Source organism: Empidonax traillii, unplaced genomic scaffold (assembly GCF_003031625.1).
Source record: "Empidonax traillii isolate 1590-97213 ecotype Southwest subspecies unplaced genomic scaffold, ASM303162v1 scaffold70:size1330859, whole genome shotgun sequence".
Lineage (NCBI taxonomy): Eukaryota > Metazoa > Chordata > Aves > Passeriformes > Tyrannidae > Empidonax > Empidonax traillii.
The window spans coordinates 174242-189272 of record NW_020955263.1 but is presented as its reverse complement, the minus strand read 5'-3'; the positions used below and the strand labels follow the sequence as shown (position 1 = coordinate 189272).

At 40.4% G+C, this 15031-nt stretch overlaps 1 protein-coding gene across 1 annotated transcript in view; it reads right to left on the bottom strand.

The window, feature by feature from the left end:
- WDFY4 (WDFY family member 4) overlaps positions 1-15031 on the bottom strand; it is a 124101-nt gene that overhangs the window by 41900 nt on the left and 67170 nt on the right. Inside the window, exons 43-46 of the mRNA XM_027880471.1 lie at positions 13675-13841; positions 4776-4924; positions 3533-3653; positions 1042-1127 (exon numbers count right to left, since the gene is read on the bottom strand). Coding sequence (XP_027736272.1) covers positions 1042-1127; positions 3533-3653; positions 4776-4924; positions 13675-13841 — 523 coding nt within the window. The remainder of the gene's footprint in view (positions 1-1041; positions 1128-3532; positions 3654-4775; positions 4925-13674; positions 13842-15031) is intronic.

The window sequence follows — 15031 nt, the reverse complement described above, 5'->3', positions numbered from 1 at the left end:
TGATCAGGTGCTTTAAGGGACTATTAAAGCCAGAGAATAAGAACCCATTCAGACATTTCCTTGGAATACATAGGTTTGGTGACCTTCAGTTGATGATCAGAGCTCAAAGACAGCAAAGATAAGGACTAAACAAAGCACCTGGCCCTGTGATTCTAAGTAGTCACACTATGCAGCCAATTTGGAAAGGAAGATTAAATAAATTTGCACTGACTTTTGTATGCACAACTCCTATAGGAACTGTTCAGAGATTTCAGGAGCAAAAGGAATTGCTGTGATTGTTTAGAAATTAACAGTACCAATCCTCAGTTCAGGCTGCAGCATTTACCACAGGAGAAATACTGGTATTGAAGTGTTTCTCCTGTGTAAAGTCCAGTGAATGTAATCGTGATATAATGGTTAGAACTACAGTAAAAAAAAAAAAAAAAAAAAAAAAAAAAAAAAAAAAAAAAAAAAAAAAAAAGAAAAAAGAAAAAAGGCAAGAAAATAAAGTGCAAATTAAGCACTTCATAGTCTTACATTCAAGTTCCATTAAATAAGACAAGCATGTAGGGAGAAATCTTTTTTAAATAAAAATGCCATTGCTAAAAGTTAACTCCACACCAAAGATAAAGTCAGTGTCAGAAAGGCAAAAATATTTTATTCATGAAGAATCTACTGACACTTTGTGTATTGGAAAAAGCAGGAAGAAATCTTCTTTCACTCAGTACTGTGAGGTGAGGTGGCGGTTGCTCTCATCTCAGAGCAGGGAAGGAGCACAGCTACAATTGCCATTTCCTGGGATGCAGGGACACACATCACACCACTGGGTGCTAGAAAAGTCCTACACATGCATTAGATCCCTCGATAAATAAATGGCTATTTAATGCTCCAAAGAATTCACAGGTCAGCAAAAGGAAAATTTTCATTAAAGCTCAAGGAGATGCAATTGAAAATAAAGCTGCTGCAGCAACAGAACACAGACACCTTAGGCCAGGATAAATAGGGGTGGTAGACCAGGAGCATCACTTGGGTATTCCCATGTTATTATGAGATAGTCATTACCTTTTAAATATCTTATTTCGGTTGCTGTCGTGGAAGACAAGAAATCTGGAGTAACCATTTTTGAAGAATATTTCCAAGGCAATTTCCTGGAAAGGAGATTAACAGTGTGAAGAGCTGCAGAGCAAAGCCTAGTGCTGCAAAAGGTCCATTATGGCCTGTCTGATTCTTCAGGGCTTTTTAAAAAAGGGACCTTGACTTTGTACCAAGTGTGAAGAAATAAAGCAAAATATGTCTAATATTCTAAATTTCCATAACTATAGCAATGGTCCTACTGGGTGACTAGGAGTTCAAATGTTCCTCTGAAACAAAACCAAACTCCAGATATTGGTGCCATCACTCACCTTTTCCTGCTGCTTCTGGAGTATTTTTATATTGAAATCTCAATGTGATTAAGACAACAGTAGCATTAACTTCCAATTAGGTGATAAAGATATCACAAAGAGGGGATTCTAAGTAAGAGTTTCTTACAGAAAGCAACCATACTGCTTTCTAAATTAATAGAGAGCTCAGGAGAATTGCCCAAATTTCTCCTGACTAGAAGCAGCAAAGAAGGAAGGGGAGTTTATGGCATTTCTCACTGAAGCTTTGAAGAATTAAAGTTGAAAGAAAACTTCACTCTCTTTTTCCCCTGCACTTTCTCCACACATTGCTATGTTGGACATTTGAATATAATCCTATTATTTACTCAGTGAGTGGTCCTTTCCCCCCGCTAAATCATTCAAGTAAAACTATAAATAACATGTAGTGTCTGCGAACCCAGGCATGAGTTTCAATCCAAATGTGGCAGGTGCAATACAAACCTGGAGAAACACCACAATGGCAACTGCCCCATACATGATTCACAAATAAAGTATGAAGTAGAAAGGTAATATGAGAGCAGCTATGACAATAAACAGCTTGCAGCATTTGCTCTGAAGCTCAGCTTTCCAAACCAAGCCTGCTCAAGTGTTGCCATTACAGAATTAGGCCGTGTGGATTTGCAGTGCTTTGCTCTGGGCTGGGCTATGTGTATGAAAGGAGGAGATCAGCTCTGAGGGACAGTAGCTGCCTAAACAGCTGATCCACCTGTCCTGCAGGGAAAGCATAAGGAGTCAGGTTTCCTCTTTTTCCACAGTATTTTTTCAAAGAAGTTTGCGACATAGAGTCCTAGCACAAGCCTGATATAGATACCGGAGTTTTCAGTTTAGTAATTGAAACAAATAAAAAACAAACAAAACAAACAAACAAAAACAAACAAAACCAAATAAAAACAAAAAACACTACAAACCCCTCAAACCAACAAAACCAACAAGCCCAGCCTTTGCCACAGGCCCATTCGAAGACTGTTTCTACTCATCTCCATTTTTCATCTTGGGACATACCAAACATTTCTGTTTCACATGTTTTAATAAATTCATGCATACACAGATGTAAATATGTAAGCAATCTTCCACTGGCAACTTTATGCTATCCACAAAACAGAAGAGGAGACAGTTCTGTTGCTCAGGCTGATCATCAGTGGTGTAAGAAAATAAGCCTCATACATTCCTATACATCCTTGACGAGTGACCTAACCACTAAAATATGCTATATCCTAAAGCAAGTCTCACCTACAAAAATTGTCCATTTTACAAACATAATTAAATAAAAATAAAACTGGACTGACTCATGGATGAGTGCCACGCTACATGAATAAGACAATTATCAGCCCCATTTTCTCTAGCTTCTGAATTTTCCAAATGATTTCTTATTTCTCTGCTGAATCTCAACCTTCCAAAAATGGATTAAAAATAACAAGTAACTAGTTACAGCTGCTTCAAAACTCTGTATTTTTGACAAATCTGTGAATTACTCTTTACACTGTACCAAACCCTCTAAACAAGTACAGCAGGCTCTGGTGCTGCAAGAAGCTCTAGCTACAATTCTTGTGTGATTCTCATCACAGGCTCACCTAAACTGGACAAAACTAAAAGGGTACCAGGCCACTGGTGATGAGTAGCTCCTGGGTAGTGCATTAATGGCATAGAGGATTCAAATCCTCTGTTCTGGCTTATGATTTTTTTATTGAACCACATGCACAACTTGAAAGTTATTTCAAGAGGCCCAGGGTGAGTGTGTTACACATACCCATAATCCACTGATGTCATAGCTACTGAAGTGTGTGGGAGATGAGTATTACCGAAAGTCATCTCCTTACTGGGAGCTTCCATCAAAACACAGGAAATTGACTTCAAGTCTAATTTTCAAAAACATTGAGATAAAGTGTGAACAAGTTAGTCTAAGAACTAATAAGCCAACCACTCCAGTGAGGGTGCTTAAACACTCTGGTGAATATAAAGAGGAGTTTGTATCACCAAAGGCTAATGGAAGCAATGATGGGAGCAAAAGGATTTTGGGACACAAGCAAAGAAATCTCAGCAGTCTTAGTGAAAATTGAGCAAGTAGTTTTCAGTCATGTGTCATCACTGCTGTTGCAGCTTTCCCTCAAGTGACCAAGCATGTCAGTTCCTACCTGCAGAAGAAACCGCATCAGATGAATCTCTTTTATATCATGATACGAATAACGGGAACACATCTGGTCTCCAACAGCATGATCTTTATGACATAAGTTGAAAATAAATGGATCACTGATGCTGGAAGAGAAAAATATATATAAATAATTAGAAAAATTAATTTGAAACCAAACACACCTGAAGAGCCCTCATGAACATCCAAGTCCTCCCTCAAGGAGGATACAAATACAAAGAGACAGCAAGATCAACTGCGGCAGACACAAACTGAAAACAAAGCTAAATACTAAAGGCAGATTTTGTACTAGTTCCCAAAATAAAGAGCCTGTGGAGGCTAAGGGCAGGTTTGGAGTTACTTTAGTGCATGCAAATAGGCAATGTTTTGCACACACTGAAGTATGAGAATCAGGGAGGGAAGGAGCTGGGTGGGAGAACCTGAAAGCCTGGGCTGAAGGCAAGTGTCATATGGACACACAGCTACTCTAAACAGCAATTACTTGGAACTAATAATCAGTCAATTAATTTGTTATTATTTTAATTGCATATATGTATTGGAATTGCTATCTACAGCCTAGCCCACAAAAAAATCCCATAGAAAAGCTTCCTAAGCTTTTATCAGACCCAGTCCAATTGATCCTTAAGTCACCTGATCAGATTGACTGATATTGGACTTACTAAGATTTGGATGCAGAGCAGACAGTCAAGGAGTAAAAACACTGAGTTACTCTCTGTCCCACTGGGCTTTGCACATGAGCACACAGTATGCACAAAGAGCTTAGTCTAACAGACTCATTTTCAATATTGATCGCTTTCAATAAATCATGAGTCAAAAAGTGTGCCAAATATTAATTACGATTCTCTCTTGGAGAAAGAAACAAAAAACTTATGAGACAGTGAAGCTAAAGGCCCTTGTACCGACTGTTCCATATGAATAAAAGGTGTGAGCCACTCAGAAAGAAACATTAACAACACTTAAAATAACTGGAAACCAGCAATATATGTGTGAGATTGTCCACCATCTCCATCTGTTGAAGATAGGAGTTCTCATTGCACCTCCAAAGCCCGAGAACAAGCATCTACATTAGTTATGTTAAACAATTATTTGAACAAATGAAAAGGGTGGCAAATTTCTTGCTGTGCTATTATGCCCATTGAAATCACCTCAAAGTCTGTGTAAATTCAAGGTATCCATGTGCCAGTACTGAAGTTAACCAAACATATCTCTGGAAGGAAAGGATGACTCACCTGGACAAGCAGTGACGAGTACAGTAGACTTCTTCTTGAGGGGACAACACAAAGCACTCGCAGATATAGAAGTGCTCTTTGCCAAAGAGCAGCACTCCTTCCAATGCTGTATGGCCCTGCACAACCACCACAGAGCACTTGAATGTGACCTAGTATGGATGCAAGCATAATGAAGCCAGGAGTTGGTAACACAGGAGACAGAGATAGCATGGAGCTAGACACAATGGTGCACAAAAACACATATTTGTACCAAAACAGCTGCCAATTTGATTGGCAGGTGCATAGGGATGAAGCCACAAAATCACCATACTACTGGCAGTGCATGCTTCTGTGGTACTAGTAATAGGAGGGTCTGATGCGCTTTTCCACAGTTTCCCTGTTCCTTACCCATCTCTCTGCAGTTATATTTAGCAACATCCCTACAGAACATGAACTTTGAAACGTTGCAGGAGTTAGCACTGCAAAACTTTGTTAGAGAACATTACTACGCAGGCAGGGGATTGAGGCACTGAGAAAAGAAATGACTAACACAGCATCAAACAGAATAACAGTGTCATATGATAAATATATGTGTATTTAGAATAGAGAGAAAAGGCAAATATTTTTATTTAGATCCCAGTGAAAAAATCCTGAAAATGTGCAGGGAGCAGTAAGCAAAGAAAGGATCTAGTTCTCTAGGTCTCTGTCTCACCAATGCCAGCTGAATAAGCATATGGTGGATTGAAAGGCCAGTCCACTGGTTAGCACAGTCAACCGGGAGGATCGAGGTCATCTCACTGTTGCGCCCAGTTTCAACCAGAACTTTCCACCAGTGTCTCCTACATTCCCAGGTCAGGAGGCAGGAGCTAATCATCAGTCTATTAGTCCAGTCTGAAGCACCTTCTATTTGCAAAAACCCCATCAAACATTCATACTGCAACAAAACACTAATGTTCCCAAAGTCTTAAAACACTAATACTACCTGGCATACTATGAAAACTACTCACTGCTGAGCTCCCCCTGTAATTAACTCAATCCTGAACTGCACACAATCCAGAAATGAGTATAAAATTTTGCAAGCTGAGTCCATCTGAAAATGCAAGGACCAGAGGGCTGCATACAGAGGGATTAGAAAGGTATTTACATAACGGGAGAAGTTTCCTGGTTTAGAAATCTAGTGCAGTGTTCTTAAGACAACAGATTGACAAGTATGAGAAATATGATGAAGTCAGTTTTTCTCTTACGACCTCAATTATCTTATCTCTATCAAACTTTGTAAAAACAAGGGTGCTGCATTATTTTTTGTGCAGGTAAAATTGAACCAGAAATGGCATTGTTTTTACTAGATCATGTCAAGTCTACATGATGCTCTCTGCCTTTGTTCCTAACCTCACTATTTCTGCAAACAAATCTACAACCTTCCTTGCCTCCATCCCAAAATACACATAGGCTGGCTCAGGTCAGCTGAAGCAGACCTGCTCTGCTACATAAACTTTCAGTCTTTGACGCCAGCATAACATAAATAGTAAATATATAAATAAATGAAATAAAATCTTGTTTCTACATTTAAATATTTTTACTGCAAAGCAATTATTTTACCAACAAAATTGAGTGGTTGATTTTGAAATCACTTAGTGGGCACAGAAGATTGTTTTCTTCATTCTAATTTTAACAAAAGCAGCCCTGGAAGATTTCTGTGGGTAATTTTTTATGAAAATCCCCTCATTTTTTTCCCCTCTAAATAATTTCTAAGAGGAAGGTAGCATTTTTCCATCACTTCTCATGCAGATCCCATAGGAATGCCTGTCTCTGTGGGGATATGCCAACCACAGAACTCTCTGAACTGGAGTGCCTGCCATTATGTGTTTAGAGACACGTATGCTTGCTCTGAGAATACTGGGGAATTCTGCTCACATTAGCAAACCACAGGGTTTTCTGAAGTAATTAAATAGCAGAAAGATCTCTTCTTCCCTAAAGGAAGGTAACTGAATATTGAAACATCAGGCAGTTGCATAAAATAGCTACATGGACACAAAGTTGAAATCCAGGCTTCTAAGAAATCCCCTTCATCAGACCCAGAGATCACGTGTGTGGGTTTAGGAGGCACATGGATTGTGAAGGAGGCCTGCTCATGATCACTGATATGGTCTGGTACAAGTAATCACTTTATTATTCCACCAAAGGCAGGACCACGGTGCATTAGCAGACCTTGAGAGGGGAGAGAGCATGAACCTCTCTTTCTGAAACCTTAAACTCTAAACCCCAGTACGTTCTGTCTTCTGTACTATCCAACCAGTAACAGTCATTTGTGTCAATTTCATTTCTTCAATTTGTTATTATTTCTTCAAATTTATATATTATTAAATAGATCTGCACTATTAGAAATACTAGGGCCCTTGGGCTGAGTAAATTTTTTTCATTTTGGGGAACATGACTCATTTTTTTGCAGGTGAGTAAGAAAGATCTGACAAAGAATTGTACTAGAGAATCTCTAGTCTTGGACCTTCTGTCTTGCATTGAAACACCAAGCAGCTTGAAATTATCATAAATTAGATAAAAACTTCAATTTTCTGTCAAAATGGATCAAAATCCAGTTCACAAGCTACTAGAATCATTAATCAATGAAGCAAACATGACATAAAATAATTGAATAAGTGCCTTTTAAGGTATTGCCCAAAGCCCTGCATCTCTTGATTGCTCTGTTCATTCAGATGTATAAGAGAATTAAAGCTAAAGGCATAGTTTTTTTCTTGTTTTTCAGAAGACCTGTTTCTAAGTGTTCCAGTTGCATTTAAGACAACAGCCATAAAAACATATTCTGCTCTGGAGTTCAAGAGCCAGATTTCTAAAAGAATTACATGTCCAAAGATGCAAACAGTCTTTATACAGTTCCCAAAAACACAATAGGGATTAACCATCTATTCCTGCAGGCTCTCCTAGTGTTACCATGGTCCCTCCAAGGAAAAATACAGTGCAAGGAAATTAAAGTCACAAAACCACATCTCTGGAACACACTCATGCCACACAATCTCTTGACAACAGCATTTTTACAGAATAAGTACAAAAGAATGGCTACTCCAAGTGAGTTCAGAAGTCCATCTAAACTCTCCTGTATCTTCTAACAGAAGCTTATGGAAAGACTATAAGAAATGTGCTTGGTATGGACTGATTCTTGATCTTCATATGCCTTCTAAGCAATCAGTGTCTTAGGGACTTCCTGAAGCCCCTTCCTCCTGCTCATTGCCATATCTCATGTTTCCCTATAAACACTCATAGCCTGCTCTAATCACTTGCTCAGCAAAAGCTACAAAAACTTTGTATGATACACATAAAAAAAATGCATTCAGGTAGCACTGTATCAGGAATCACAGAGATGAAAGTTGTGCTTATGTACTCTTTCTGCCCTCTCTGTTTTTTATAAGGAGGAATCACAGGTTGCATCAGCTACAAAGGTCCTATCAGTAAAGTAGGGTAAATGTTATCTAGGGCCACAGAGTTTAAAATTACTAGGAGTACATGAAATCAAATACATTGCTTTCACAATTTTTGCTAGGGAAACAGGTATGTGTTGCCAAGGTAAGAGAGAGCAATACAGGTCCACCTCCCTGTGCCACTGACAAGACCTTTCCTGCAACGATTGTCGGTTTGCTTGTTGTTGAAGTCTCATCTTACTTTGAAACCGTCACACACGCGCCTCATTAATCACAACTTAAGAATACATGACAGATTGCTTCATTCCCTCCAGCTGCTCAGTGGAGCAGTTTCCAAAGGAAACTAAATCTGCTTGGCCTAGTCTGTAGTGGTAAGGGCTGTGGGTTTGTGTTTGGTCACATCAGAACTGTTATAAACAGTGGATCCAATTTCTTTTGTTCAGACTTGAGTGAAATCACTGCTATCACTAGAAAGCAATCCTTGTGGTCACACCTTTGCATTAGAATACCCAGGGCACATTCTTTTTTTCTGTGTAATCACCACTCACCCTCCCTCCCTCACCCCACTGGAGCAAAAACCACTTCTTCTGTATGCACTTCTCAGGTTTTAACAAATTCCCAAATGCTTCAAGGAAAGAATATCAGACATCTGGGGAAAAGGGAGGGTGGCAGAAGGAAGTTCTGTTCCTGTACACAGTTGTGGGCACTGGGATTGCTCTTTGTCCTTGCTTTCTGTGATGAAAGCTGCCATCTGTCCCAACCCATCACCAGCCTAAAAGGCTGGCATCTCTTAGCTGATGATAGCATCTGGAAGACAGTTCTGATAGGATTGTGCTCATACCTCTTTTACACCCAGACATCTCCATCTCACTCCAGGCTCCTCTAAAACAGAAAATGCTGCCAAAAACTAATACGAGCCCTTAAATTTCCCCATAGGTCAGTTCATTCAAGTTCATGCCTTTCCCTCTGCTCCCATGACTGCCTCAAGAATAATCACAGCAAATTCTGCCTACTCCTTTACCTCCTGCATCATTCTATGGAAAAAAACTGTTAGGGAATCAGCTGTGCCTGCTGGAGAGGCCTGGGGCTTGTCAGGTGCTCTGCAGAGATCCAGAGAGCAGCTACAGCCTTACAATTGAAAGATGTTTTTCATCAAGGTGAACATTAAAAAAATCAAACCCAGAAGCAGATATAAAGGTAGAATACTAGGAGGTAAGGTAGAATACTAGAAGGTGCCCGTGGAACACCAAATAGTATGGTGAAGGAGCACATCCAGAAGATCAAAGCTCTGGTTAAGGATATTCTGCAGGTTTTGGTTTTTTTTGTGACATTCACAGCATGAGTGAGACCCTGTCTTTTGAATGTAGCTATAAAGTTGTTCACTGAGCTGAGGTAGGGCTGGAGGAGCATGGGCTGGGGAAGGAGCTCCTAGTGACCTCTTCACTGCTGCAGAAACCCAGGTAGGGCAAGTCAGACATGTAATGATTGGCAACACTTAGTCCTTCTTCAGACACTCCCATCTGAACACAGAGCTTCACACTGAAAATGCTTATTACTGCTTAGCACCCCTTCCTGCAGTGGGGTAGCTGTTACTGTCTCTGGACCTGCAGCAGCAAAGGAAGAGGAGGAGCTCAGGCACAGAAAAGGGAAATGTCAAGAACTTGGCTACCCAGTTCTCTGCTTTGACCACAGTAGCTGGTCCCTGTTCACACTGTACATCAGCATGCATAACGTTCTTTCCTGCTGCTTTTGTACAGTGGGATGAAGTGTTAACAGTGCTGCCACGAAAACACTGCTGGCCTTTCTTGATGTTTTGTTTCACTTTCTACAGTTTCCTGAGAAGGGGAAGTGGAGAGGGAGGTGTTGCTCTCTTCTCTCTGATACCCGATGATGGGATGCATGGGAATGGTTCAAAGTTGCACCAGGGTAGGTTTAGACTGCACATGAGGAAGCATTTCTTTACCAAGAGGTGGTCAAACACTGGAGCAGGATTCCTTGAGAGGTGGTTTTTGCCCAACCCCACCAGTGCTCAAGAGGTGTTTGGACAATACCCCTATAACATGCTTTAGCTTTTGGTCAGCCCTGAAGTGGTCAAGCAGATGGACTTGATGATCACTGTAGGTCCCTTTCAGCTGAAATAATCTATTCATAGCTGTGAGGTACATACAATCCCCCTAAAAACACTGGCTCCACCAAGTGGATGCAGAGCTGCTGCACCATTCTGCCAGTCCTAGATGCTGCACTTTACAGCTGTTCCCTCTTTTTCTTGAGCCTGCTCTTTAATCAACACCTTTCTCCATACCATAGATCCCACTCCCTCTGGTTTAGGCTAGTCCCTTCTATCACTGTTTTTGTTATCCCCTGTGCTCTCTCCAGCCCCTCCTCAAAGCAGAGGTGCTCTGCCCAGATTTCTGCTAGGCTGTACCTGCTTGTTAACTTCAGATTCATTTCCCCTGCTGCTTGGATTTTTTATAGTCTCAAATGACTTCAAGGCACACAGACATTTACCTTTCTCCAAAATTCAGAATTTCTATGATAAAACCATTCTCTGAGCTTTCCAACACTTTCTTTACTTATTATATGGTAACCACACATTAGCAATTTTGTAGGACTCCCTTAGGCTTGTAAAGATAAGGGAGGCAATCTCACGGTGCTCAGATTGCAGATACAGGAATCCAATCTCCTTGTCTCTTCTGCTAAGCTAGGGCCATTTTAAAGGTTGGTGCTCTGCCTTTTGGTAGGCAAGTTGATAGATTAGGTCAGAACAGGTTCCTATTTGCATTTCTCTTACAAAATTCTGCTGCAAAACATGTTGTGTAACATCATCCACATCTCCTTCCATGCCTATGCTGTGCATGGTCTCAGTATGCCTGTACACACTAAAACCTCAATTGAGCCCCAGCAAAATGTAAAACCAAGCAGCCAGAGTGTGATAGTTCAGTAACTTCTGAGAGAACAACCCAGACAGCAACACCTGTAAATCTGTACCTATAGTCTGATATAGTCACCTAGTGAATTACACACATTAACTCCAGTGCAGGAAAAAAACTCCCATTTGTGCTTTGGGTATACATAGGTATACTTTACCCTGCTATAACTATAGCACCAGTTCATCAATGAAGTAACTCAATTACCAGCTTTGAGTTCAGAGTCACATTTGTCCCAAGCACACCAAGAGCAGTTATTTTGCCCAGCTTTCACGAGTGGTCCCTGCTGAGGCCATCTGTAAGGATGGTGAAGAAATAAAGTATCTCAACTACCAGCCCACCATCCTCCTTTAATCAGCAAAAGTTTCCTGACCCTCCATTCCTCCTGCATTTCTCTATGGCTAGTTTATTGCATTAAAAAAAGCCACCAAAAAAGAGACATATCTAAAGGTTGAACTTGGCATGGTCTGGGTGCTGTTCAAACATACATGACTGTTCCCTCATATCTCCACTCTCAAGGACTAACCCCTCAGCAACTTCCTTTAGCCTATACTTGAACTATATCCATTTACTTTCTATGTTATAGTCCTTCTCTCTTGCATTCCAAGTGGCAAATTTATCTTGTTTAATATACTTACGATATAAAATACTTATGATTCTTTTCACAGGAATGCCTATAAATGTTTTCTATTCTATTTTTCAAGTGAGATAAAAGACTAGATGGTATTAGCATAGCAATACCTCACCTGTACCCATATTCTCCTGATTTAACTTGCTAAGGAACAGCATCTGAACCAAAAGACAATGTCAATATCATTTGATCTGCTGCTTCTGCAAAAGGAAATCTCACGTATATGAATATGTACAAAAGTATCCGTTTAATGGTAATGCAAAAAAATAGCACCGGGTGACATTATAAAACAATGACCACTTTCCAGACATGAGCTATCCCTGTGTTCCAGAAATCCATCCCATATCTGCCAAAGCACCGTTTCTGTGCAGTGCAGGAGGTAAGATGGCTCCAGTTGCCTGCTTTAAGTGCAAACGGCTCAGGAGGCAGCCACTGACAAGGCAGGACAGCGGTGCACTAAGTGAGCACAGGACAGCTAATGTCACCCCCCGCTGCTTTTGTTAATACTTCTGTCAGCTCAGCAACGCCGCAACTGCTGCTGGAAAAAAACATGCCTGGCATTTCTGATGGCTTCCTGCAGAGTTACATGGAGAAGAGACAGACAGCCTGAAGGCTCAAAATGAGATCAGTGCATGGAAAACATGCCCTGCATTTTCATGCCTGTCTCCTTCTGCTGGGAAGAGGCTTGGGGGGGAGGGACAAAAGGAGGAGAGGAAGGTAAATGAATTATGTTACATAAACAGGCTGCACCAACAACTCGGATAGCGTGAGGAAGTCATCATGTTAGAGAGCATGAATGCGACCCCTGGCCACTGGCAGAGCATCAAGAAAATTTGGTGATGGTATTGAGAAATAAAATAGCTATTTTTATATCTATGTACAACTATTACAGCACTGTGATGACTGAGTTTGAATACTGAAAGTCTGACCCTTGGCTTCCACCATGGGATGCTAACTCTTGGGCCAATGGGGAAATGATGTCACTGAAAAAAGCAGGTACACTGCAAAAGAGGAGGGAATGAGGTCATGTCTACTCCTCACAACAAAATCTCCCCAGTCCTGTAGAAAATGGCTTTGTGCAGTGCATATACAACATCAAAGATTTGATCTGGAGTCACCATGGTAGGGACTATGTTGAAAGCAAGGGGTAGGATGCTAGCTTCTGAATAAAGAGGTTGACATCAAAGTTACCATCTTCCTAAGAGTCAACCCTATTCACTCCACAACTTGTGTCTTCCCCCAGCGTTCCTGAACCTGCCTCTTCCTTATGTTGGGAAGAAACCTCAGAGAAGAGCATTCAGTCCAGTGCAGGAACAAAGAGGGAACAGCAATGTTTTGACAATACGACACATGATAGAAGTACCAAAGAGGAAGCAGGGAAAATCTTTATGGCCTTAGAGACAAGAATCTGTCCAGTACTCATGGGGAGACAGAAAAAAAAAGTAGAATATGGATATGGAGGAAGAAAACATTTCTGGTATTCATCAGGAAGAGATGTGAACTGAACTATCAACCTATACAAAATTGGCACGCTCTTCCAGAGGTAGCAAATAGATTTGATCAAGGCACTGCTTTGAGCATGAGTAAAGGTGGGGGAACAGGACAGAAATTCTCAGAGTCTCATAATTTGCCATTTCAGGCAAATTCAGACAATACCATCCCATTAGAGAATATCTTGGCTCCTATGCCCAAAGTTTTTTTCTGTTACTTCAAAGAGTTAATGCTTATTGCTCTTCAAGAAAAGTCTATATAGGAGTTCATACAGAGGATGGAAAACTGTAATTGCTGAAAGAAAGCAGATAGTGATGCTATCTACTGTAGCCTGAATCCACCTGAAACTCAAACTGAAAGGAACAGATAGGCCTCCACATGCAATTCAGCCTCTAAAATTCCATCTCCCCAGAAAAAAATTTCTAGTTCATTTTTCATACCTTTTCACTCTCTGCAAACTCCTGCAATATAATTTGTCTCTCCACACACAGTTCCAAGAAGTCTTCTGAATGGAAACTTTCATGTAGAGCAGGGAAGAATGTTAGCTGGTTGCAATCCAATCCCTTCTTATCCATCTCCGTTTCTTCTCCATTTAATGTCAACTCTCCTACATCAGCATAAAAGAGAATGCAGTTTTAGTGGTAGCTGGATGACACCAGAAGCATTTGCAATTCAGACTTTCACCCAATCTATTCTACTTTGGGAAATACCATTATTTATCTGCAAAAAACAGGCAAGAGAGAAGTTAAATCTGTGACTGCTGAAGAAGGATATTTAGTTTAGGGAACTAAAGACAGATACATGCAGTCAGTCATAATTCAGACTAAATTCCTATAACCACAGAAGATTAGGGCATTAGGAAAAAATTAAAATGGTAGTCTTCTCGGGACACACACTGAGCAAACTCTTAAGAAAACCCAAGGAGAGACAGTCCACTTACATGTTGCCCAAGCCCTGTCCCAAGTTTTGCATATTCATGAGTTCATACAGTTAGGAAAGGCACGATGAGCCTTCTTATTGAGGCAGACTGTAACCCCTTTCATGCAGAAACTACTTAGTTGGAATCTGGAACAATGATCTCCACTCTCACTTGTTTTCTAGGCCCTATCACACAAAAAAGTGTACAACAATACTGCGTGTTTCCAACAGTGTACATTAGAAGCTTGACTTGAAGCAGGTGTACAGGTGGCTGAAATCCACAGCCATAGACTGATGTTTCCAAATGACAGCTCTTTCTCAATTACCTTTTCTTTGCTCTTTCTCATAAACCTTTGACTTCTGTACCATATTTCATTCCCCCCACTGCCCCTCTGCTTTTTACGTCTCTGTTACAGAAAATCTGCCCTTGGAAAATGAAAAATGTTGAGAAAATTATAAGATTTTGAAAAATCTGGTTCTATTTTAAACAGTTTGGCATGTTAACATACTTGGTGATTTCCTTCCACTCTTCATTATTTTATCCACACTTTTGGAAAGTTACAATTCCTATTACCACTTCTCTGTGCCATCTATAACCTGGTTTAAAATACCGTTTCAGAGGTAGAATTGTAGTGTCTACTAAAAGCAGGGGGAAATGCTGCACTTTTCCTTCTGATTTTAAGCAACTGGGAGCTTTCCAGGTGCCCAAAAGTGCTAAAAGCTTTCATTGCAAGATAGCTTTTTTGCTTTAGATCTTTCAGACGGCAGAATGAGAGCAGCAAATTCTGAAGACAGGTTATATATCACCTATAATAATCGCATCAGCTTTTTCCCAGAAGTTACAGTGACTTTTTACCCCAGAGCACTGACACTACGTTT